Source organism: Ptiloglossa arizonensis, chromosome 6 (assembly GCF_051014685.1).
Source record: "Ptiloglossa arizonensis isolate GNS036 chromosome 6, iyPtiAriz1_principal, whole genome shotgun sequence".
Classification (NCBI taxonomy): Eukaryota; Metazoa; Arthropoda; class Insecta; order Hymenoptera; family Colletidae; genus Ptiloglossa; species Ptiloglossa arizonensis.
Genome location: NC_135053.1, coordinates 1,930,588 through 1,949,963, shown reverse-complemented (window position 1 = coordinate 1,949,963; position 19,376 = coordinate 1,930,588). Strand labels below are relative to the sequence as shown.

The following is a 19,376-nucleotide window of genomic DNA, read 5'->3' as shown; positions in this document are numbered from 1 at the left end:
GTTACGAGAAAAACAGATTTATATTTTCCAAAGCGTTCAAAAAAACTATTTAATACATTTTATCATAGTATGTATAAATAATAATGGTATTGATTAGGAAATATCTACAGTTAATTAAATAAACCGTAAGATAATTCGGAAGGTGAAAAGTGGTGAAAGTATTGTAAAATTAACAAGAAGGTATTATATCGGAAAAGTTACGATTATTAGCATTAACAAGGTCTTTATTAAGAATCTTCAAAGTATTCGTGGCATTAGAAAAAGGACTTAAAGACACGACAAATTGTAGTTTCACACAGTCAACTGTATTCAAAATTGTGTGCAATTTGGTAGCCAAAAATATTTCGGTACTCCATAAATTTCTTTATACGCATGGTTTACGAATTTTTGCGTATTTTTATACGTATTACTTTTGTCAGTTTCGCTAGTAATGTTTCGTGTCATTTTCCTGAAATGCAGAACGATCTACGTCAGAAAAGTAACCATTCCATCATCGTTAATTAAGAGTAACACCAAATTATTCTTACAAGTATACCAGCAAACTTTCTCAACTGTTCCATCGATTCTTCTGCTTTCGATCCATTCCAAGTTCAAGCAGCATTCGATAAAAAAGATAAAATTTCAAACAATTCATTCGCCAATTATTAACCAATCGACCAACACCTAATACATTGGTATTCACATGAATAGACAATACGTTTCCTCACGAATGTTTATTGACCATCATTCATCAATCTCCAAGAAAAGAAAGGCATCACTTCACACCGCAAATACCAAAAAATAAGACACCTCACTATCTACACGTATAAAGTTTCCCTGAGAGAATTTGTACTCCAAGGTAGCACAATAATTTGTACTTCACCTTCTAATATCGACGAGTCGCTTAAATAATTAATACTATATCGGTACAATGCGCCCACAAAAAAAATTCCGAGAAATCCAACGTGGGTTCAAGAGCTGTGCAAACCGACATTATCCACGATACGAACAATGTCTCGACCAGTTTGAGCAACTAATTACTCAGAAAGCTTATTTCGATCGGTTGTTTCATTGCAAAATCTTACTCTTACAACGGTATTTCATATTTTAAATCTTTATGCAAAGTGGCATTTTACAAGATGATCAGTACTTTTCCTCATAATTTTCTACAGACTCTTAATGAAATTTGTTTACTTGGTTTTTTCTTCGTTCGATCTATTCGACAAAACTCTTTGCCTATTTAATTGTTTTTAATTCAGGTACGAACAATTTCAGCTTCGTTTCGATAATGATTACCTAATGAAAGCATGCCAGTAAACCTCTTTTGCTAATTTTTGCACACGAGAAGATACTATTTCTGAGAACGGGTATCGAAGTTTTACACTGTCTGAACTTAAGTTTCTGCTTTCTTTTTTCTTTCTTTTTTTTTTTTTTGTTTTTTTTTTCTTTCTTTTTTTAACATATTTTTATCACGTTTGCAACGGTACTATATATCTATATACATAGAAAAAGTTCGGTATTAAAGTAGATTCGTCGATCTATGATAACATACAGTCAAACAATATTCAATTTCTCGTCGTTTTCTCCTTTTTTCTCTTTTATAAATATTGATTATACTGCGAGAGAGAAATAAATAAAATGTATAATAAAACCGATGTTATAATCAATTACTTACAGATACGATTCAGCGGCTTTAAGGTGTTTGTTCGCTACGAAAAGAATTCGCATCGCAAGTAGCTTCGACAGTATAATAAAATTTCGTGACTTTACGATATATTTCATAACGATAATATTGCGTAACGTGTGTATCGATACTAATTGATAATTCATTGTGGCTCAGGGTGACCAACACCTATTTTCGTGTTCAAATCAGGATCGTTTTCACTTTAAAAGAAGACAGAAAATGTACAAAAAGAAATATTTATAAAAAATATATTTCTCGTTTGTTCGTCTCGATTGTTGAAATTGTAACGCTGATCACCCCGAGACAACTGCAGTACAATTACATTCTGACAGCTACAACGTAAAGTTCGCAATCGATGCACCCGAAAACTCGATCGAGCCTTCAGGAAGCTACTCAACATTCCGTAAACTTTGATCCAAGCAATCGTTGGCGAGAATTCACTTGTACGTCTTCAGTAAAATCTACATTTTTGTCTTTTATATTACACGATCGTCGATTACGATTACAATTTACAACGATTACAAAAGTGGTCAGTATATTGTCTGGTTCCTTGATTCTTTAATTCGTACGAGCTACGTATCACGATAATTACAGCCAGTTTTATTACTACATAGAATCTGTATATCTTAATCGAATAGTCTACTATGAATCTACGGGGATAAACTTACGGCTAGTTTTACGTCGCTTTCAGGACACAAACAACTAACATTATCAATCTTTGTATGGGCTATGATGTTACGTACGCGTGTAACACGACATGCATGATAATTCGATTGTTGGTTTCAATCTCGGAATCTTCCCATCGATCGCTTCTTTTTTCGGATACGAAAGAGATGGTGTACTTTTTTCATTAAAAATATTCGAATTTTGGTATCTGCAATTTCTCCAAAAATTCAAGATTTATTATCACCGTTCGTTGGATTATTGTAAACTTCGAAACAATTTTCATCCAGGTGTAGACAGATCGAAGTAGACGATTAAAAAAAAGTTTTTGTTTGAAATTTAGAATATTTAGAGGTGTGCGAGGATACCGAAGGACAATTAAAAAATCAATAGCACTTTAGATCCACTCGCACCGTACTGAAAATAACTAATAAATAATAATGAAGAAATTATACGAAAATCCCGGCTCTTACAACAATCATTGCCTATGATGATTCCGTAGATGTCATGATCCGTTGATTCCGCGCGTGTACAAGTAAAATTAACAACGATTTATACAACAGGTAGCCGAATTACTTGCTAAACGCTCGGATAATAGAGTTGAGACTCTCGTACGTTCCGGTTGCGAAGCCTAACAGGCCGATCAGTACTATAATAATATCTTTCGATATCGTAAAAAGTCCGAGGGATGCATTCTGCCAACAAACGACCATCTCGATGATCGGTGGGAAAATGAGTGCAAGCGCGGTGCTGCTCACTGCGCCTACCAAGGATATGAACAGGCCCAATTGAGGTATAGCCTCTGCTAGGATAACTGCAACAGAGTAATTATCATAAATTCCTGTTCCTGTGTGCGATTGATAAATAAATTTTTAATCCTTAGGTGCTAGAAAAAGAACTTGTAAAGTGAAACGAAATTGGTACCCTGATAATATACAATAAGAAGCGTAAATAGTAACAAGATATCTATATACTAATTAATATTATACTGTTATACTAATTATATATCTATTTGTACTCTAATTTATATTATTAAAAATCGGGAAGTAATTAAAAGAATACAAATAAAAACGTAAGTAGATGAGATGCGAATTCTGAAAATTAAACGATATATAATGAAAAACATAATTCCAAGTATACTTTTAGTTTCCTAACTTTTTTATTATTTACCACAATTTCGGATGACTCGAAAACTCACGAGCTGTAACTTTGAAAACTTATTTAAGACTGGTATCTACTTGTTTAATATATTAAAGTTAACAAACCTGTGGGTGAATGACACGAGTGACCGGTTGTGGCATGAAATTGACAAAAAGTCATGGTAAAATTCAAGTAGGACAACATCGAACTTTCATAATACGGTTAAAAAATTCAAGGAAAAATAGTGCGGATAATGAAGGAAGTGGTATCTGTACAATATTCAAGAATATAAATACCATTTGGCTACATCGTTCTTTCGTCTTACACAAAGTTTCATTGAATAAAACTAGGACTCGTGTTTAACGTATTTCATAACCTAAGGGTGATTTTGAGCGGTCAGTTTCTTTTATCTCGACTATAATAACCAATTTTTTATATAAATTCTGTGATTTATAGACATTGGCGTATAGTATCACTTTCTTAACTGTAAATCACGCGAGATACGATTCTCTCTCCTCTTCACCGTTTAACCCTTTGAGCCACAATTTTGGAACGTACAAAATGATAAAAAATGACCAAAAATAAAAAATTGATTAAATCGATGTTTCATTACAAGGTGGGATGATAACAGTGTCATTGTACAACTTAATTGAGTTATTTAATTTTTCATCGGGGATTGAAAAATATCTCACGGTGCACATCAGAGTATTAAAAAGAATTGGACAGCTTTTAATTCATTATGACCCAAAGAGTCAAGGTACTCGTCAGTTTAGCATTTATGCTTTCTATCTCTGAAGCACAGTAGGCAAAGCGAAGAGACTACGGACGAAAATGTGGATAGAGCCAAACGGTATAGCGAGGATATTTTTTCGATGACCTTGAGAAATTAAAATCTTTTGTTCCAACTATAAGATCGAATGCCTAAGAAATGAATTCACTTTCAAGATCAAACGCATTTACAATTACGATATATAGATTGTTCGATAGAATCCTTATAATAATATTCAAACATGGCTGCTGCTTGCAATAATAAATTCATCCAACATACTGGTAAAGGAGAACCTATTCTTGTACGAACCATGGCTAATTTTGATCGCCGATTACGTAACTAATGGAATTGGAATAGAAGCAAAGGCTAACATACAATTGGAAACCCGAACAAGGTGCTTCGAGAAACCTCTTTAACACTAGACTTGCCAACCAATCAAAATGATTGGTTCCAACAGCTATTACAAAGAAATTTACCTTAAATTCTGTAATATATTTTCAAAAAACGTTACGACTTTTTCCATTTCGTACATATAATCAATTTCATAAGTTACTCTTCATTTTCAATCATCGATTTTCCTGAGACACGTACGAGGAACACCTTAATATACCGGAATCTATCGGTAGTTCTAGCGTTGAATGATTCGATAGAGCCACCTGTGCAGTATGTGTCCCGGATTTTCAATGAAATCATTATGGATTCTCAACGAATCATTTTTCACGCGGACAGGATCTATGTTGCGAAAACTTCGACCGTTGATAAGTACATTAATCGAGAAATTGTTAAAGGTTACCAGTGTTCGATATTCAACTTACATGTAAGGAAGCATAGTGATGAGCGGAAAACAGTCTCTGATAGAACTGGCCACTTAAAAGGGCCGAATTGGTCGACGATCCCCGGCCAAATGATCGCAACGGGAACGTAAAATTGGAGTGCATACGTAAATAATATACTCAACGAGATGGCAACTTTTATGCACTGCGGTAAGCTGAAAAGAAAAAACAATTATATTCGGGACAAGTTCGAAAATGTGGTGTCCACGTTTTTCACTGTCACATGTTCAAACGTTTACAATTATTCACCAGAATTATTCGTATGTTAAATATTACGCTGCATGCAGAATTAGACGATCACGCAAAAAGCAAAAATTCGTGATTGTTAATACGAAAAAAAGGGAAATAAAAGCTCAGAAAATCTTTGTTTAGTATAAGTAGTTTTTGTACAGAACAACACTTCCAAAGAGAACTATATGGTAGAAACCTTGAATGCTCGACGACGTTTTTCCCATCCACCCTTCGTATGCAACAGAAAATTATGTTACAAAGAGTTTCTCTTAATTACGTTTGCGTCTCGCTATTTTTCGCTATCATTTTGTGTGATAGAATTTTGATTATTCTTAACGCAGAACGATTTATCACCTGGACCCATAATAATCTATTGTAGAATCGGCAAAGTGATTTCGATTTAACGTCAATAATAATCATTAAGCGTTACGTTTAAACTATAGAAAATTTGTTAACCACTTGCGTAATTTCTCTAATACTAAAATCGAAAGGAAAGGAATCAATGGCAAATTTTGTAGGATTTTTACTGAAACTAGTTACTGTTGCTTGCATAGTAATTCAAAAGTTTTATAAACAAATTTAGCGAGTGATTAACATGTATACCGAAATATCGATAGGAGACAGACTTTATCGGCCGAACAAAATATAAAATACGTCGAGATACGAGTAAGAAAAATTAATTTATACTTACACTTCCGAAGTTTCGAGATTTAACGTAACGGATCCAGCCACTGCGTCGCCATACTTTAAATACGATATGAAACCCATCGCGACGAACATTGAACCCACAATGACCATTCCCACATTCAAAACACCGAGCGGCTTATTGAAATTATTCGGTTTCTTCATTTCATTCTTCAGGGGTAAAACCTGGAACGCAACAACACCGATTATCAACTACATCTCCAATTAATTTAAACCACAACTATTTTTCCAACCAATCGAACGATTTTATTAATTTCGATTTAAAGCGAAATGTTAACATATGTAAAATGTCACTCGTAATTATTCGAAAGGCAACAAATTTTTCATTTACTCTGCGCAAATGCAGATACTAAACATATCGTTCTTATTTCTTACCAAAGTGTAGAACAGTTTGAATAATTACGACTGCTATTGTATCTTCGTCGCGTCATACTTAAGAAACATGCAGGAAGTGTCAGGCACCGATATTTAGTAATGTTTCATCTTTGTGCAAAGTAGGTATTTATCAAATACTTGTTTCATTGATAAAGACTCGACTTTAGAGGAAGACACGTTTGGACATTGAGGTAAAAATATGTTTCAAGTCTCTAAATACTTCGACAAGTGAGTGTATATATTTTTAGGCGATAATAAGGGCGATAAGTAGAAATATTACATATAAATATAAATCTTTATTTTTTGTTTTCAATCAACGTATCAGCTAATCTTATTAGCGATTGCCTTTATGGTACATTAAAAGAGAACCAACAATGTAGTCGAAACGTTGATGGAAAAAAAAATAAAATTTATTGTTCTTATTGCCAAAAATATATATCCACTCGCTGACGAAGGTATCAAACGAAGAGCAACAAAATCATACGAACTCGAATATTTTGAATACTTCTTTTTGCTAAGATTCATACTCCATGATGCAATGTTATTAATCGCACCAAAATACCTAAGGTATATACAGGATGGACCAGAATTCGTGGTACATTCGAGCAAGGAGTGATTCTACGTGAAAAGGATAATAAAAAATTTGGTACAATATTTTTTTATCCGGGACTTTGTTTTCGAGAAAATCGACTTTATAGTTTGTTCAAATGATTGATATTTTAGTTAATGATAATGTTTGCAAATGATTTAATTGTCCTCTGCCCTTCTAATACGATTGTCTCCATCCAAGATAGTGTTTACAAACATTGACAATGATGGAAACATAGTTCAATTTACGATAGAAGTCATAGTTTATCAAACTGCGCAATAAGTCAGTTCTTCTCATTTATTTCATCTTATTAAATCATCGGCAAGAAATAGCATCAACGAAGAGGACATTTTCAACAATATTTGTAATAGTGTACTGTATCGTAGTATTGCAATAGATATTGGTAACAAGGAATACAGAAACATTTTGTACTGTTTTAACTACACAATAAACAATGTTTGTAAATACTGTCTCGGACGGAAACAACCGTGGTAAAAGAATAGACGACAACTAAATCGTTCACAAAGATGAACAAACTCTAAAATCAACATTCTTGAAAACGGAGCCGTGGATAAAAAATCTAACAGATTTTGTTTCATTTTTCCACGTAGAATCACGTCCCTGTATGTATTAGAAGGCTGAAACCTTGAAATGGTTGGAGATCGCGATACTTTTAACTTCTCCAATCGTTTTTAAGTTATATACAGAAAGAAGAAACCTTGGAACGTTTCGATATTGGAAAAGTGTGCGTGTCCGCTAATTTTCAAGGTACCTTCGTAGAGAAAACCGAGACTTTAGAAAATTGTTTAGTTTTCCAGTGGTGGTACGTCAACGTTAATTTCGTCAAAGTCGGCCTGCAGAGATCACGAATGCGTCTTGTTAGAGATAGGATTCGCGACGAAGTTACTGGTTGCCAAATTTATACGTGTTACATAAATGCAAAGAAGCACGTGTAGACGGTAGACGCTTACCAGCGTGATACCCTCGAAAGAATATATCACAGTGCCAAAGAATAGAGGCAGGTCGTGCCAATCGGCTATGTACCGCCTCTCCTGGATGGGTGGGAGATCGTGGCACATTATATACATTGTGGCGACGTAGCCAGCGGTAACTAGAAAATTCGCTAACGAGGAAACAGGCACCAGGTACTTGAGGTTCCTTATCCAGGTGCTGAGCATTATGGGAATCAGAATTACAGCCATATGTTGATGAACATCCATCACGATCCCGTACACGTCCAATACCTATCGAAAGAATCAATTTTAATTTAAAAGAAAAACTCAATTTACATTTTTGAATCGCATCGTACAACAGGTTCTAAACTCACCTGCTTCATATTCGTGGCAATGAAAACAAAATATACGCAGCAAAATCCGAGTTGCGTGATACATAAAAATATATTAACCAATTTTCTGGAACAAAGCGACGACAATGTAAATTGTGTTGATAATAGAACGTAATGAAATAGAACGGCATATTGGGTTTTTTATAATGCGACCGTCACTTGTTTCAAAGTTTTAAGAACGTACGGAATGATCGCTAAGCAGTTATACCCACCGAACTGTTTATCTACCCCGGCAGTAGATGCCCTTGAGAAACAGGTGGGGTAAATTTATGAGCTCCATCTGTCTCTCGGACATAAAAGTAATTTCTTAATTTCAAATTCTTTAATAAAATCATACACCGTACGATAAGAATAATATAGATTACATTTGAAGGGAAAAACTAGAGATCTTAAAATTTAGAGACGCAAAAATAAATAATTCCACTGTACGACATTCTCTTTTAAACTGAATTTTTTCGATGGAAATAAAGTTTTCGTATTCCCGAATTTTAGAGTTAATCGTATCAATCGCTTTACAAATATAGTACAGTATATTACTGCAGAGTAACAATAACTCGTCAAGATCTTAACTCGAAAGATTTGAGTGTCGATTAAAATTTTTTAAGTGAAAAGAATTACGATAAAGTATAATGAAATTAATCTTTTCCATGGTACCGACAATTACTCGATTTATTTTATTTTAATCTTAAAGCACTCTAAGTCTTTGGATAAAAAATGTCCTGAATGTATGAACTTCGGGTTTTTTTAACTTTATAATACAATGTCAAGGTCTAGAAAATACAAGTGCATCTAGTTGTATTTATTAAAATGGTTTCAATCGTAGAAAATTAATAGATTAGGACTCGATGGATCGTGAAAGACTCAAGGAACGCTCTAGGTTTAAACTGTATTGCGCTTCGGAACTAGACATCGTACAAATTTCGATACAAAACTGAACAAACAGTCGACGATGTCCCTGTTTCATCTACTGATACACATACGAACCTCATAAGCACAGAGTATTTTCGGAGTGCAAGAGGTCCGGTGGCAAAGCACATTTCCACGGTACCAGCGAATCCAGACGTAGCGTTCGGATCATTAACGCGACGCGTTACCTCTTCGTTGCACTGAACCTGCCAGCATACAATAATATCTATGTCATTAAGAACAAACCGTTCGTTGCGCGTTTATCTTTTTAAAATATAATCGAGGAAGTATGTTCTCGTTATTTTTCAAAACCAAAATTGCGCGTTGCCTTTTGTAATAAAAAAAAAAAAAAAGAAATAACGTACGTACAGTTAAATGCAACAGAAGCGATAGATAACGTGGATAAAAAATTTATCACCACGTTGAAATTTCGATCGATTATTCAGTTCAATGTATTGAACTATTTCAACTGCAAAGAATTTCTAAAGAAAATAGTTAATGAATCTTTTCTTTCGGACGCTACGTGTACGAAACTATGAAAAAATTAAATCGTATTCTAGAGGAATATATTGTTTGGCAAATAAGGAAGAAATTAACGAAGTATGTGTTAAAGAAAATAACAAAATGATTTTACGTACAAGAATGTGCTGCGCGTGAACACAAATGACCCCAAGGAAGATCGTGAGCGGTGGAGCCAGCAACAGTCCAGCATGCTTGAAAGCATCCCCCAATGCAAATATACCCGAGCCGACGTTACCTTTGAACAGGTGCATCATTGTTTCTAAATACCTGTAATAATTCATCGTTCATGAGTAAGTTTGTACATTGTTATCTATTAACAATACAGGGCCGCGTTAAGGCTCTCGTACTCGTTAGACACATTCGTCTTCGTAGGCCCTCCGTAAACAAAATATCAAGAATAATTTTCATACATTTTTGTTTTGTAAATTTGGGAATCGAGAAAAGTAAAGTAAACGAAATAAATACTTCGTAGGCCCTAAACGTTGTGTCTATTTTATTCAATGTATACAAGGTGGTCCACCCGAATAACTTCCTGTTAGCTTTGAAAATACAAAATAATTTTAACCGTGTAATTTCCATACTTGTAACAATCACAAATATGATGCAAAAAGAATTCGTTTCTGAACATTACGATCTGTTGTTACGCATTTCAGAGACCGTATCGGAAAACACCATTTTGAACAATTACAAAACTATGGAAAGTAATTTAATGTTCCTGTTTTCTCAATCTTTTTAATTCAAAGTCTAAGGTTACATCGAACTACACCGATGAATCGTCTCGGTGTCAGCTACAAGGTAAAAATGAGAACGTGTCATTCCATATACAGAGAGCAAGTTAACCTTAACGATTCCGAAGGCCTTGACCTTGGGGAAAAAATTCTTTTCGCGTCATACTCTCCCTTTCGAATTGTGCACATCATATCCGTAACACTTTTTCGCTTTCGTTCTTCGAAATTAAGAAAGTTATTCGGACGTTCTTTCTTACGTGCACCAACCTATATGGTACTTGGGTTTCAGAATTGGACAACCTTAACAAACAAACTTAACTAGTTGACAAAACTCGTAAAAAAGAACAATTAATCGTATCTTTGTTTGTAAACCTTGGCAATACTTTCTCATTTATTGCTGCGAGTTGTATCAACCAATCAACCAATCAATCCCATACTTATATTCTGAAACGCCCTGTATATAAATATCACCAAATACCTGCACACACTTATACAAGACGCAAATAAGACGCGTAATTTTATAACATCGTTCAGATTTTTATAAAAATTCATTTTCATATATTACGATCAACGTTGAGCAATATTATATTATATATAAGAAATTTTTTACCTTTCATTCGTTATTCGTAAATTCTATCCGTAAATTCTATCCTTGAGCTATTCCTTCCATTTTCGTTTAAGAAGAAATTGCCCTGTTTATCGAAAAGCTGGTCAACCGGCGTCACAAAGGCCGGCAGAGTTGACAGCAAATTTTCCAAGCATTCCCGCGTCTCGTCGTGCGAGCTAATTTAAAATCACCGGCGAATGAACCGGCCGACCGAGTTTGAAAACGTTCGCCTATGCCCGTTCTTGCAATTTTGTACCTTGAATAAACACGTGCCGGGTATGATTCGTAGATATCGGTCTAACCATCCGCGAGCACGGTCATACTTCGAATAAGACGTGTGAACCAAAATAGATAATCACGACGAAAATAAAGTAGACAGATTCCGTTTGAAATATGCGACTGGTTTTTCTATAAATATTTGCTCAGTTTTTTTCCACCGTCTCGTTCCGACACGTAACGCATAGAAAACGTGTTTTCGTGAAAAGGTGAAATTCAAAAAAAAAAAAAAGAAAAAACCAGTGCAGAGATATTTTTAAATCCGTACTTGGTTCTATTTACACCGTTGCTCAAATTGAAACTGGATTTCATCGCGACGATATTTAATTGAACGATTCGATCCTAGATCTTTACAAGGCTCTTTGAAAAATGGAAGAAAATTTGATCAGAGAGCACCGTATGCTCGTAAACGCATTCTGCTGCACGCCATTTTGGTTAATCAACGTTTCAATGAAACGCGTAATTACACAATCGATTAAAATACTTTTAATGTTTCGCGACACGAACGATTCGCTAAATGAAGAGTTAAATGTGGAAATTACGCGAACCAATGGAAACTTATGCCAAAAATATTTATTTCGAGAAACGTCTTCGGCTTTTGCGGTTGTAAGAAAAGCCTAGGCTCGATGTTCCTCGTTAATCGTGTTCGCTGACGTTGCACTATATACACAAATAAATGGTAACAAAAGTTTAGTCGAGATACGTGTATCTTGTTACACGTATCGTTGAAGAAGAATAACTATCGACTTAACTAAACTGTGAATTCATCGTTCGAACTTGTTTATTCGTGCGTAATTAACTTCGGTAAAGTAGTTTTAAACAGGGAATGCTGCGACGACCGTGGTTTTAGAAAAGTACTTGTCATTTACATTCCTATGAATTATTTCATATTGTGATTTTCATTAATGTTGCGTATGCTCGTAAATTAAGGAAATTGCCCTTGCACGTGACCATCATACACGATCCAGTACGGTACTTGCGGACGAAGCACGTTCAAGTGTGCCAACAACGACGTTGTTATTAAAAAAGTGGACGATTTCGTCCTCCCCATAATTTAAGATCGCGGGACAAGACAAGCGAGGAATTAAACGTACTAAAAATACTCGTGAATAAGTAGACGTGCAATGGTCTTTATAGAATATGTTTCATCATTGCATCGAATCGACTGTAATCATCGTTTGTAGAATCCTAAATTTGATCGATGAATAATAATGTCGCAGGTAAAAGTATATCGGTCACGAAACTCCATCTACGACTATACAAAATGAGTATCATAGGGGACTCTTGGTACTCTTCTTCGTACGATTAACGAGAGATTAAAAGTCGAAATCTATTTTCCAAATACTTTCGTGACGAAATCAGGAAAACTACAAATAAACAATAGTCGTGGACCATTGTCTAGAAACGAAGAGTTTAAAGTTTTCGAAAATTTTATTCTCGAAGTTCTTTCTCTGTTATCGATTCCCATAACAGCGGACTAAACGTCGAACACTATCGTTAAGTTAATTCGAAATAAAATCCACAGTCTAACATCGTCTAGAAAATAAAAAAAAAAAAAAGTTAAAAAGTAAAATATATTTTCTAGAATAAAATACCCTTCGATCCTTATTGAATTCCGATATTAAAATGGCTCAAAATATACAAGGTATCGCGTGTAAGGTAACCCAACGGAATATCTCGTAGACAATTAATTAAAAAAAAAAGGAGGTACAACACGACTTTTATGATTTTAACAGGGGATTGAAATGGCATTATTAATTTTCTAATGCGTGAGCGTTTCGGATGTCCATCACGTTGTTCGTTTTATAGCGTCGTTTACAATTTTCTCAAGATGGTAGTATATAAACGAAATAATGCGTACGACAAAAACCAACTATAGCCGGAAATAGTGAAATTCGTGTGTCAGCTGCAGTTGCTCGCAATCCAGGTGCAAATACTTGTTCGATTTCTCGTAATTCTAAAATATCTCGAACGAATGTTCAGTGAATTTTAAAGTTCCGCCCATTCAAAGTGTCTTTACAACAAGAAGTTTACGGAAATCAGAAACAAAGTCGAACGACATGTTGTGGGTGTTAATTCTCTAACAATTTTGTAAATGTTAAAAAAAAAAAAATAAAAATTTTACAAAAAAATGTTTCAAACAAAAATTATACATATTTTTACGTAGAATAGAATTTCGAAATCAAAAGTATAGGTTTATGATTTTAAAAGTATAAATCGACCTTGAAATGACCTTGAAAACGTCCATGCATTAAAAAACTAATGTTATCTGAATCGCTTCTCGAAATCATAAAGGACACGTTCCACCTTTATTTTTTTAATCAATATCTACGGGACATTTTATTATGACAATTTAAACGAAGCACCCTGTAAAAATAAAATCCATCCTCTACCTATCGTCTATGAAATAAAAACGATAAAGAATAGAATGTATATTCCGGAATAAAGTATTCTCCAATTCTTGTGTCGTTGTATTATTCGTAATATTAAAATAACTCAAAACACATATTCTTCCATTTCCAAGTTACGAATCCCGAATACGAATCTCGTCTCGAAAAACAAAGACCATTTATTTGGAAATTCCGTGAAAACGAACCCATGAAAACGAGAGTTGATATACCCAAATGAGCTAACAACGGGGCAAAGTCGCCAATTTAAGCGACGCGACGAGTGCACTCGTGTTCCTTGTTATTCCTGTATGCACCTACAATGGTGTCCTTACGAAGAGATCCTGCATCTGAACGTTTAATCCGCGAGACTGTTTTAAATATCCCCCCGTGAATGGAATGCGAGGTTAAGAACATTTACTTGAATCGTACGTGACGCACGACACTTCAAGGTCCCGAGTACTGCACTTTAATTGCGCGCGACAATTTCGTTGGGAAAAATGATCCAGATCTAGATGGTGTGATTTATCCACCGCAATGACGAACGACGTGTCCGTAGGAAAGACCCATTACCGCTCGAATTATCCTGTTGTTTCAAGTGCAAAAGGAAGAGAACGAAGGAAAACGCTCCGACAGCGGAATACATGTCAAATTTACGATTCTTCCTCGCAAAAAATAATACCCAGAGGTATCCCGGAAAACTACGATTATCCTGTTTGATCGTGACACCACGATACGTCGACCAACTTCCTTCCTCTTCGTACGGTAGTACCCGCACCAACAGTGCAATTGAAAAACAACACAATGTTTAAAACCACCGTGGTTTATGGAGAAAGAAAGACACGAATTACCGACGATCAACACTAGATTTACCAACCAATCAAGTTGATATTGAAAGTCGACTGTTTTTATAAAGAACTTTAACTCTTACCGTACCACGCCTGGTTCTTTTCGGACCCAGAGAGGATTTGCATTGTTCAATTGTATCATTAGTAAAGCTTTTCTCAGAAATTAAGAAAATTACGATAAGATAACAGGATCTTTGTTCGAAATATTTACGCAAGGACAAATTACGGGTCTGTATGGACCCACGCGTGATCTCTTTCGTAGTCGCCTAGACCTCTGAATTAAATTCTACAGCATGTTTTCCGAAGATATGACTTTTTCTATTTTATACATATGATCAATTTTATAAATGCTCCTTTTTTCTCGTCCATTGGTTTTTTTTTAATGCACATTAGGTATACTTTAATATATTGGAATCTGTCTTGTAATTTAGTAACCGTATACCAAATTGGGTAATAATAATTGGTTTAGCACGAATATTTACCACACGAAAGGGTGGCAGAAAACAAAATGGCTGACTGAATTCCAAAAGAAGATACAGCTAACCAACCGAGTAGAAATTCTATTCCGATTTCACACTAAGATATTAATAGATACGATACAAGAGTCATCGACGAAGAATGAAATATAGGAATGCACGAAAGTAATAATTATAAATAAAATTATGGATCATTTCCACCTTCGGATACAACGCGATAATTTTAGTAAAAGAAAAGTAAACAACATTGGTGAGATTTAGAATACATCATAAACCCACCTAATCGCATAGCAAGCAGAACACGTCTCATAGTTGGACGTATATTAATCGAATGCAATAAATATGAAAGACAGAGAAATCCGTATAGAAACGAACTAGTAACGAGGGGCAGCAAAGAAATCATTAAATTCTTTAAAGATAATAAATATGAAATAAACATCTTTGATAAAACTGGATCGAGTCACGAGCAACCGTTAGTAATTTATGCGACTATAAATATATACATATAACGAATAAAAGAAAAAAAACAATACCACAGTTAATTTGTTTTAATAGAATTTTCAGTTAGAGAACTCTCTGATTCTTCGGCAGTTTACGTTTGCCAAAAGTCCGACGTAGTCTACAGCAACAATTATTAGAATGAAAACATAAATACACGCTCGGCCAAACGTGTTAAAGACCTTGTTTCACATTTGACAGCGAAACCGTGAAACCTCTATAAAGAGGTAAGTGGTAAAAGAGTAGCGAAAGCGTGATTTTAATCTTTGTAAATGTCCAACAAACTTTTACTCCGAAATAATATAACATTTGCATAATGGACGAAGAATGAAACGACAAATAGGAAAGGGTGTCTCGAATATTTCATCTGGACGTTTGAACTAACGAGAGAAATTAATTTCGATGCCTTCAAATTTAGTGTCCTATTTCATTGAGAATAAAATACGTCATTCTGGATAATAATAAACATACTAGGAAGTATGGACCACTCCTTGCGCATTAAAAACTGCTTTCCAGGTATTAAAAAAAATTTGAGCCAAAAAAAAAAGCAACATGGCACTAGTTTGCCATTCGCGACAAATATTAACAATGTAACCATGTAAAGTGTAACGTTGAAATTTTCGCGAAATTTTTTAGATGGATAGAAAACCAAAAATATTTTACAATGACCACGAGATAATTTAACGATAAAATTTATAATCGTTCGTTAATACGTTGAAAGTTTTCCTTACACCTATACAAATTTATAGAGAAAATAAGACTTCGCAATCATTTCTTCAAACGAATCGTTTTTGGAAAGGAAACACAGAATTGTTTAAACGTTTCCTCCATCGCTCATTATTAAATACATTCTTGTCGGTAATATTTATCGTGAAAACATTTAAAGCACCACGTTTCGTACACCACGAATGTGTAATAAATTTTACAATTCGACGGTCGCAGTATTTACAGACATCATTAAACGCAACTTCGTATGTTACACACTTGCGCTTATAAAATATTTGTCACGTTCTAAAAATTGTCATTTCGATAACAATTTAATATTTTTTATACATTCACGATTCACAACGTATTTCTTAAACGTTTTAAACGATTTTACAAAAAATCGTGAGAAAAAATGTTTCAACATTTTTGTACGTTCCTCTCTAAAGGATATTTCAAGGAAAAGGTATTAATTAACGCGATGTAAATAATTTCGAAATATTCTTTTCTCAATAAATTCTAACAGCCTGTAAAGAAAAAAGAAAAAAACTTCCGTCGTGACGGGTAGTACTTGAACCCTTGACCGGACGATTACAAAACTATGACCATAATCATCAAGCCTTGCTCTTGCTTCGAAGAACACTGAACGATTGCAATCTTTATACTTAAATATCTCGTAAAATATCAACCAGTTACGTTCCAACCTAGGTCGTGTAATCTTTAATTGTCCATTTACTTAAGAAGTTTCGTTTGAAACCTAATCGCTACACTTCGCGTGGTTCCGATATAAATAGTTTCCTATGTTAAAGATTAATTAACACGCGGTGAATTTATTAATTGAATCGATGAATCGTAGGCCAATACAAATTTAAAATTAGCCATTTTCGAACAAACTTGAAACCATATGTAAATTGGGATCAAGATCAGTGCGAAAGAAGTAACCGTCCTGTTCTCGTGTTTCAGATAATACCTCTTGTAAATACATCTGAACCTTTGAGTTTAACAATGGCAAAAAAACTGTTTTGCAAATATTTCAAAATATGGTTTTGAACTTGTACTGTTCTTCGACTCGACGATTCAGTTACAGTCTGCAATAACGATGTCTGACGTCAAGAGTGAGTCAGATGGTTTCGTACATTTCGGTGACAGTTTATACACGTGTTAAAATTACTACGAAGAGATAAGAGCGATGAACATATCCGTGGGTATCAGAAAGTTGACCGTTGATGGTTGTGTGCGAGCAACAACCGCAAAACGGAACCTATCGTGTGGTTACATGACAACGTATTCACACATACGCGATGACAGCAGAATACATTTTTCCTTTGACGTTTTCTTACTGCGTTCAACTTTTCAAGTAATAGGTTGTTCAATAAGTTTATCGTTCGATAAAACTTATTGAGCAACCTAGTACTGTACTTTTCAATAAGTTAAAGTCATTCAGAAAATTGCTCAGCGGACACTGGACGACTCGTAGCAAATAATTAAACGAAAGAGAAAAAGAAAATAAGATTTTCGATGTAATTGTACTTACGAAGTCGGATGGTTAACGGAAATCCCATGCTCGTTACTTCCGCCTTCCATGTCGCTTCCCTTCTCGATCGCCAAAATGGGGTCTTTCGACTGAAAGGCTCCATACGTGCTGCCATTCCTGTGGAACGAATATTTTGTATAAACATCGTATCGACATTATCGAATTCCCACGTTTTAAAACTACACGAATTCTGTACTTACATAGACAAAGACAATTTCTTCTTTTCACGAGGAACAACGATTGTTGTAGAAAGTTACAATTACACTCGTTAATATTTGGATCACGATACTTCTAGATTTGTTGTTTTATATATTGTTGATTACCAAGACGATAAATGAATTCTTTATGTTTGTTAGATATTTCTTATCTATTTCTTTATGTTAATTTCCCATTTAAAGGAAGTTCTGCACGAGGTTATAAATTTTAATAAACAACTCGATAAATATAAAAGAATCGAATCCACTATACATTAGGCACCAAATGTAGGCACCTATATTGAGATGTCAGAAAATATTAACGGGAGTGATTGTGGATACACGAGAATAATTATTCGTGTGCGATTGATTTTGTTTAGTTTGTAATAATTTCAAAAAGTTAGTATTTCCTGCTTAATATCTTCCATTAGGTCAATGGTACCAAAGAATACGTTGACAAGAGACAAATGTTTTCAAAGAATGTTTTCATCGTGACACGGCAAAATATTTTTCTTGGAGATTACTATATTCTAAATTTCCAAAATCATCGATACCTATTTAGTTGGATTATATGTTTTGTAGAAATAGTACTATCCAACCATACTATATATTATGTAACTAACCAGATGTTAGGATTATCAGTTACAAGTTATACACATTTTGGTATAATTGCATAAAATTTTACAAATCTTTGCGTTTATTGTAATTATCGTATCAAACAATCTTCTTCCAAGGATAATAATCGTAACAATAATAAATGTTTTAAATACGTTTTGTAATATATACGAGAATAAAAAACATAATATTTTAGTAGTAACATAGAATAGTATATTTTAATAGACACAGTAGCCAACTGTCAATAACAATCTTGTAGTTTGAAAGAGTAAAAGCGACTGAAAATGTACAATTATTACAAAGATCTAGAAAAAACGTAACAGTTTCTGTCATTTTACGGAACTATCCGTTTTATCGAAAAATACAATGCTCTTACAAGAAGCAATTTATCTTTAATTTAATGTAAAAAATTAATAAGTTACACGAATTATAATATTAATAACCTACTTTCTTAACGAAATAATATCGCTAGAACGATAGGTGGAATGATGATGTAACCGTGAAAAGGTACGCAGAGTGATTGCACTCGTATACTGTCTAGTCATTGTATGCAACAGTGTACTATCCTGAAATCCAAATGGTTAGAACGTAAATTGACATCCTCGGATTACAGACGTGATGCAAAACTACTAATGTGATTTCTAATTATCGAACGTGCCTGTATTGCGGAAACTCGAGACTGGTCGCAACAAGTGTAACTAGCATGAAACGTTGGAGACCCTACTTCTGTATAAAGTTACGTCCAACTTTTCCCATGAACGTCAAACCAG

The 19,376-nt window shown here is 34.4% G+C and overlaps 1 protein-coding gene across 6 annotated transcripts in view; it reads right to left on the bottom strand.

The window, feature by feature from the left end:
- Nucleotides 1-203: 203 nt before the first annotated feature.
- LOC143148101 (proton-coupled amino acid transporter 2) overlaps nt 204-19,376 on the bottom strand; it is a 45,853-nt gene continuing 26,680 nt past the window's right edge. For 3 of the 6 annotated variants that reach the window (XM_076314026.1, XM_076314030.1, XM_076314027.1), the window contains 9 exons: nt 17,798-17,914; nt 9,858-10,008; nt 9,298-9,425; nt 8,296-8,380; nt 7,940-8,212; nt 5,991-6,169; nt 5,496-5,528; nt 5,051-5,223; nt 204-3,140 (listed from right to left, as the gene is read on the bottom strand). In XM_076314026.1, the coding sequence (XP_076170141.1) occupies nt 2,899-3,140; nt 5,051-5,223; nt 5,496-5,528; nt 5,991-6,169; nt 7,940-8,212; nt 8,296-8,380; nt 9,298-9,425; nt 9,858-10,008; nt 17,798-17,914 (1,381 nt within the window). In that variant the 3' untranslated portion in view covers nt 204-2,898. Of the gene's footprint in view, nt 3,141-5,050; nt 5,224-5,495; nt 5,654-5,990; nt 6,170-7,939; nt 8,213-8,295; nt 8,381-9,297; nt 9,426-9,857; nt 10,009-17,797; nt 17,915-19,376 lie in introns of those variants that run through there. The other 3 variants (XR_012992399.1, XM_076314028.1, XM_076314031.1) reach the window with 3 other exon arrangements.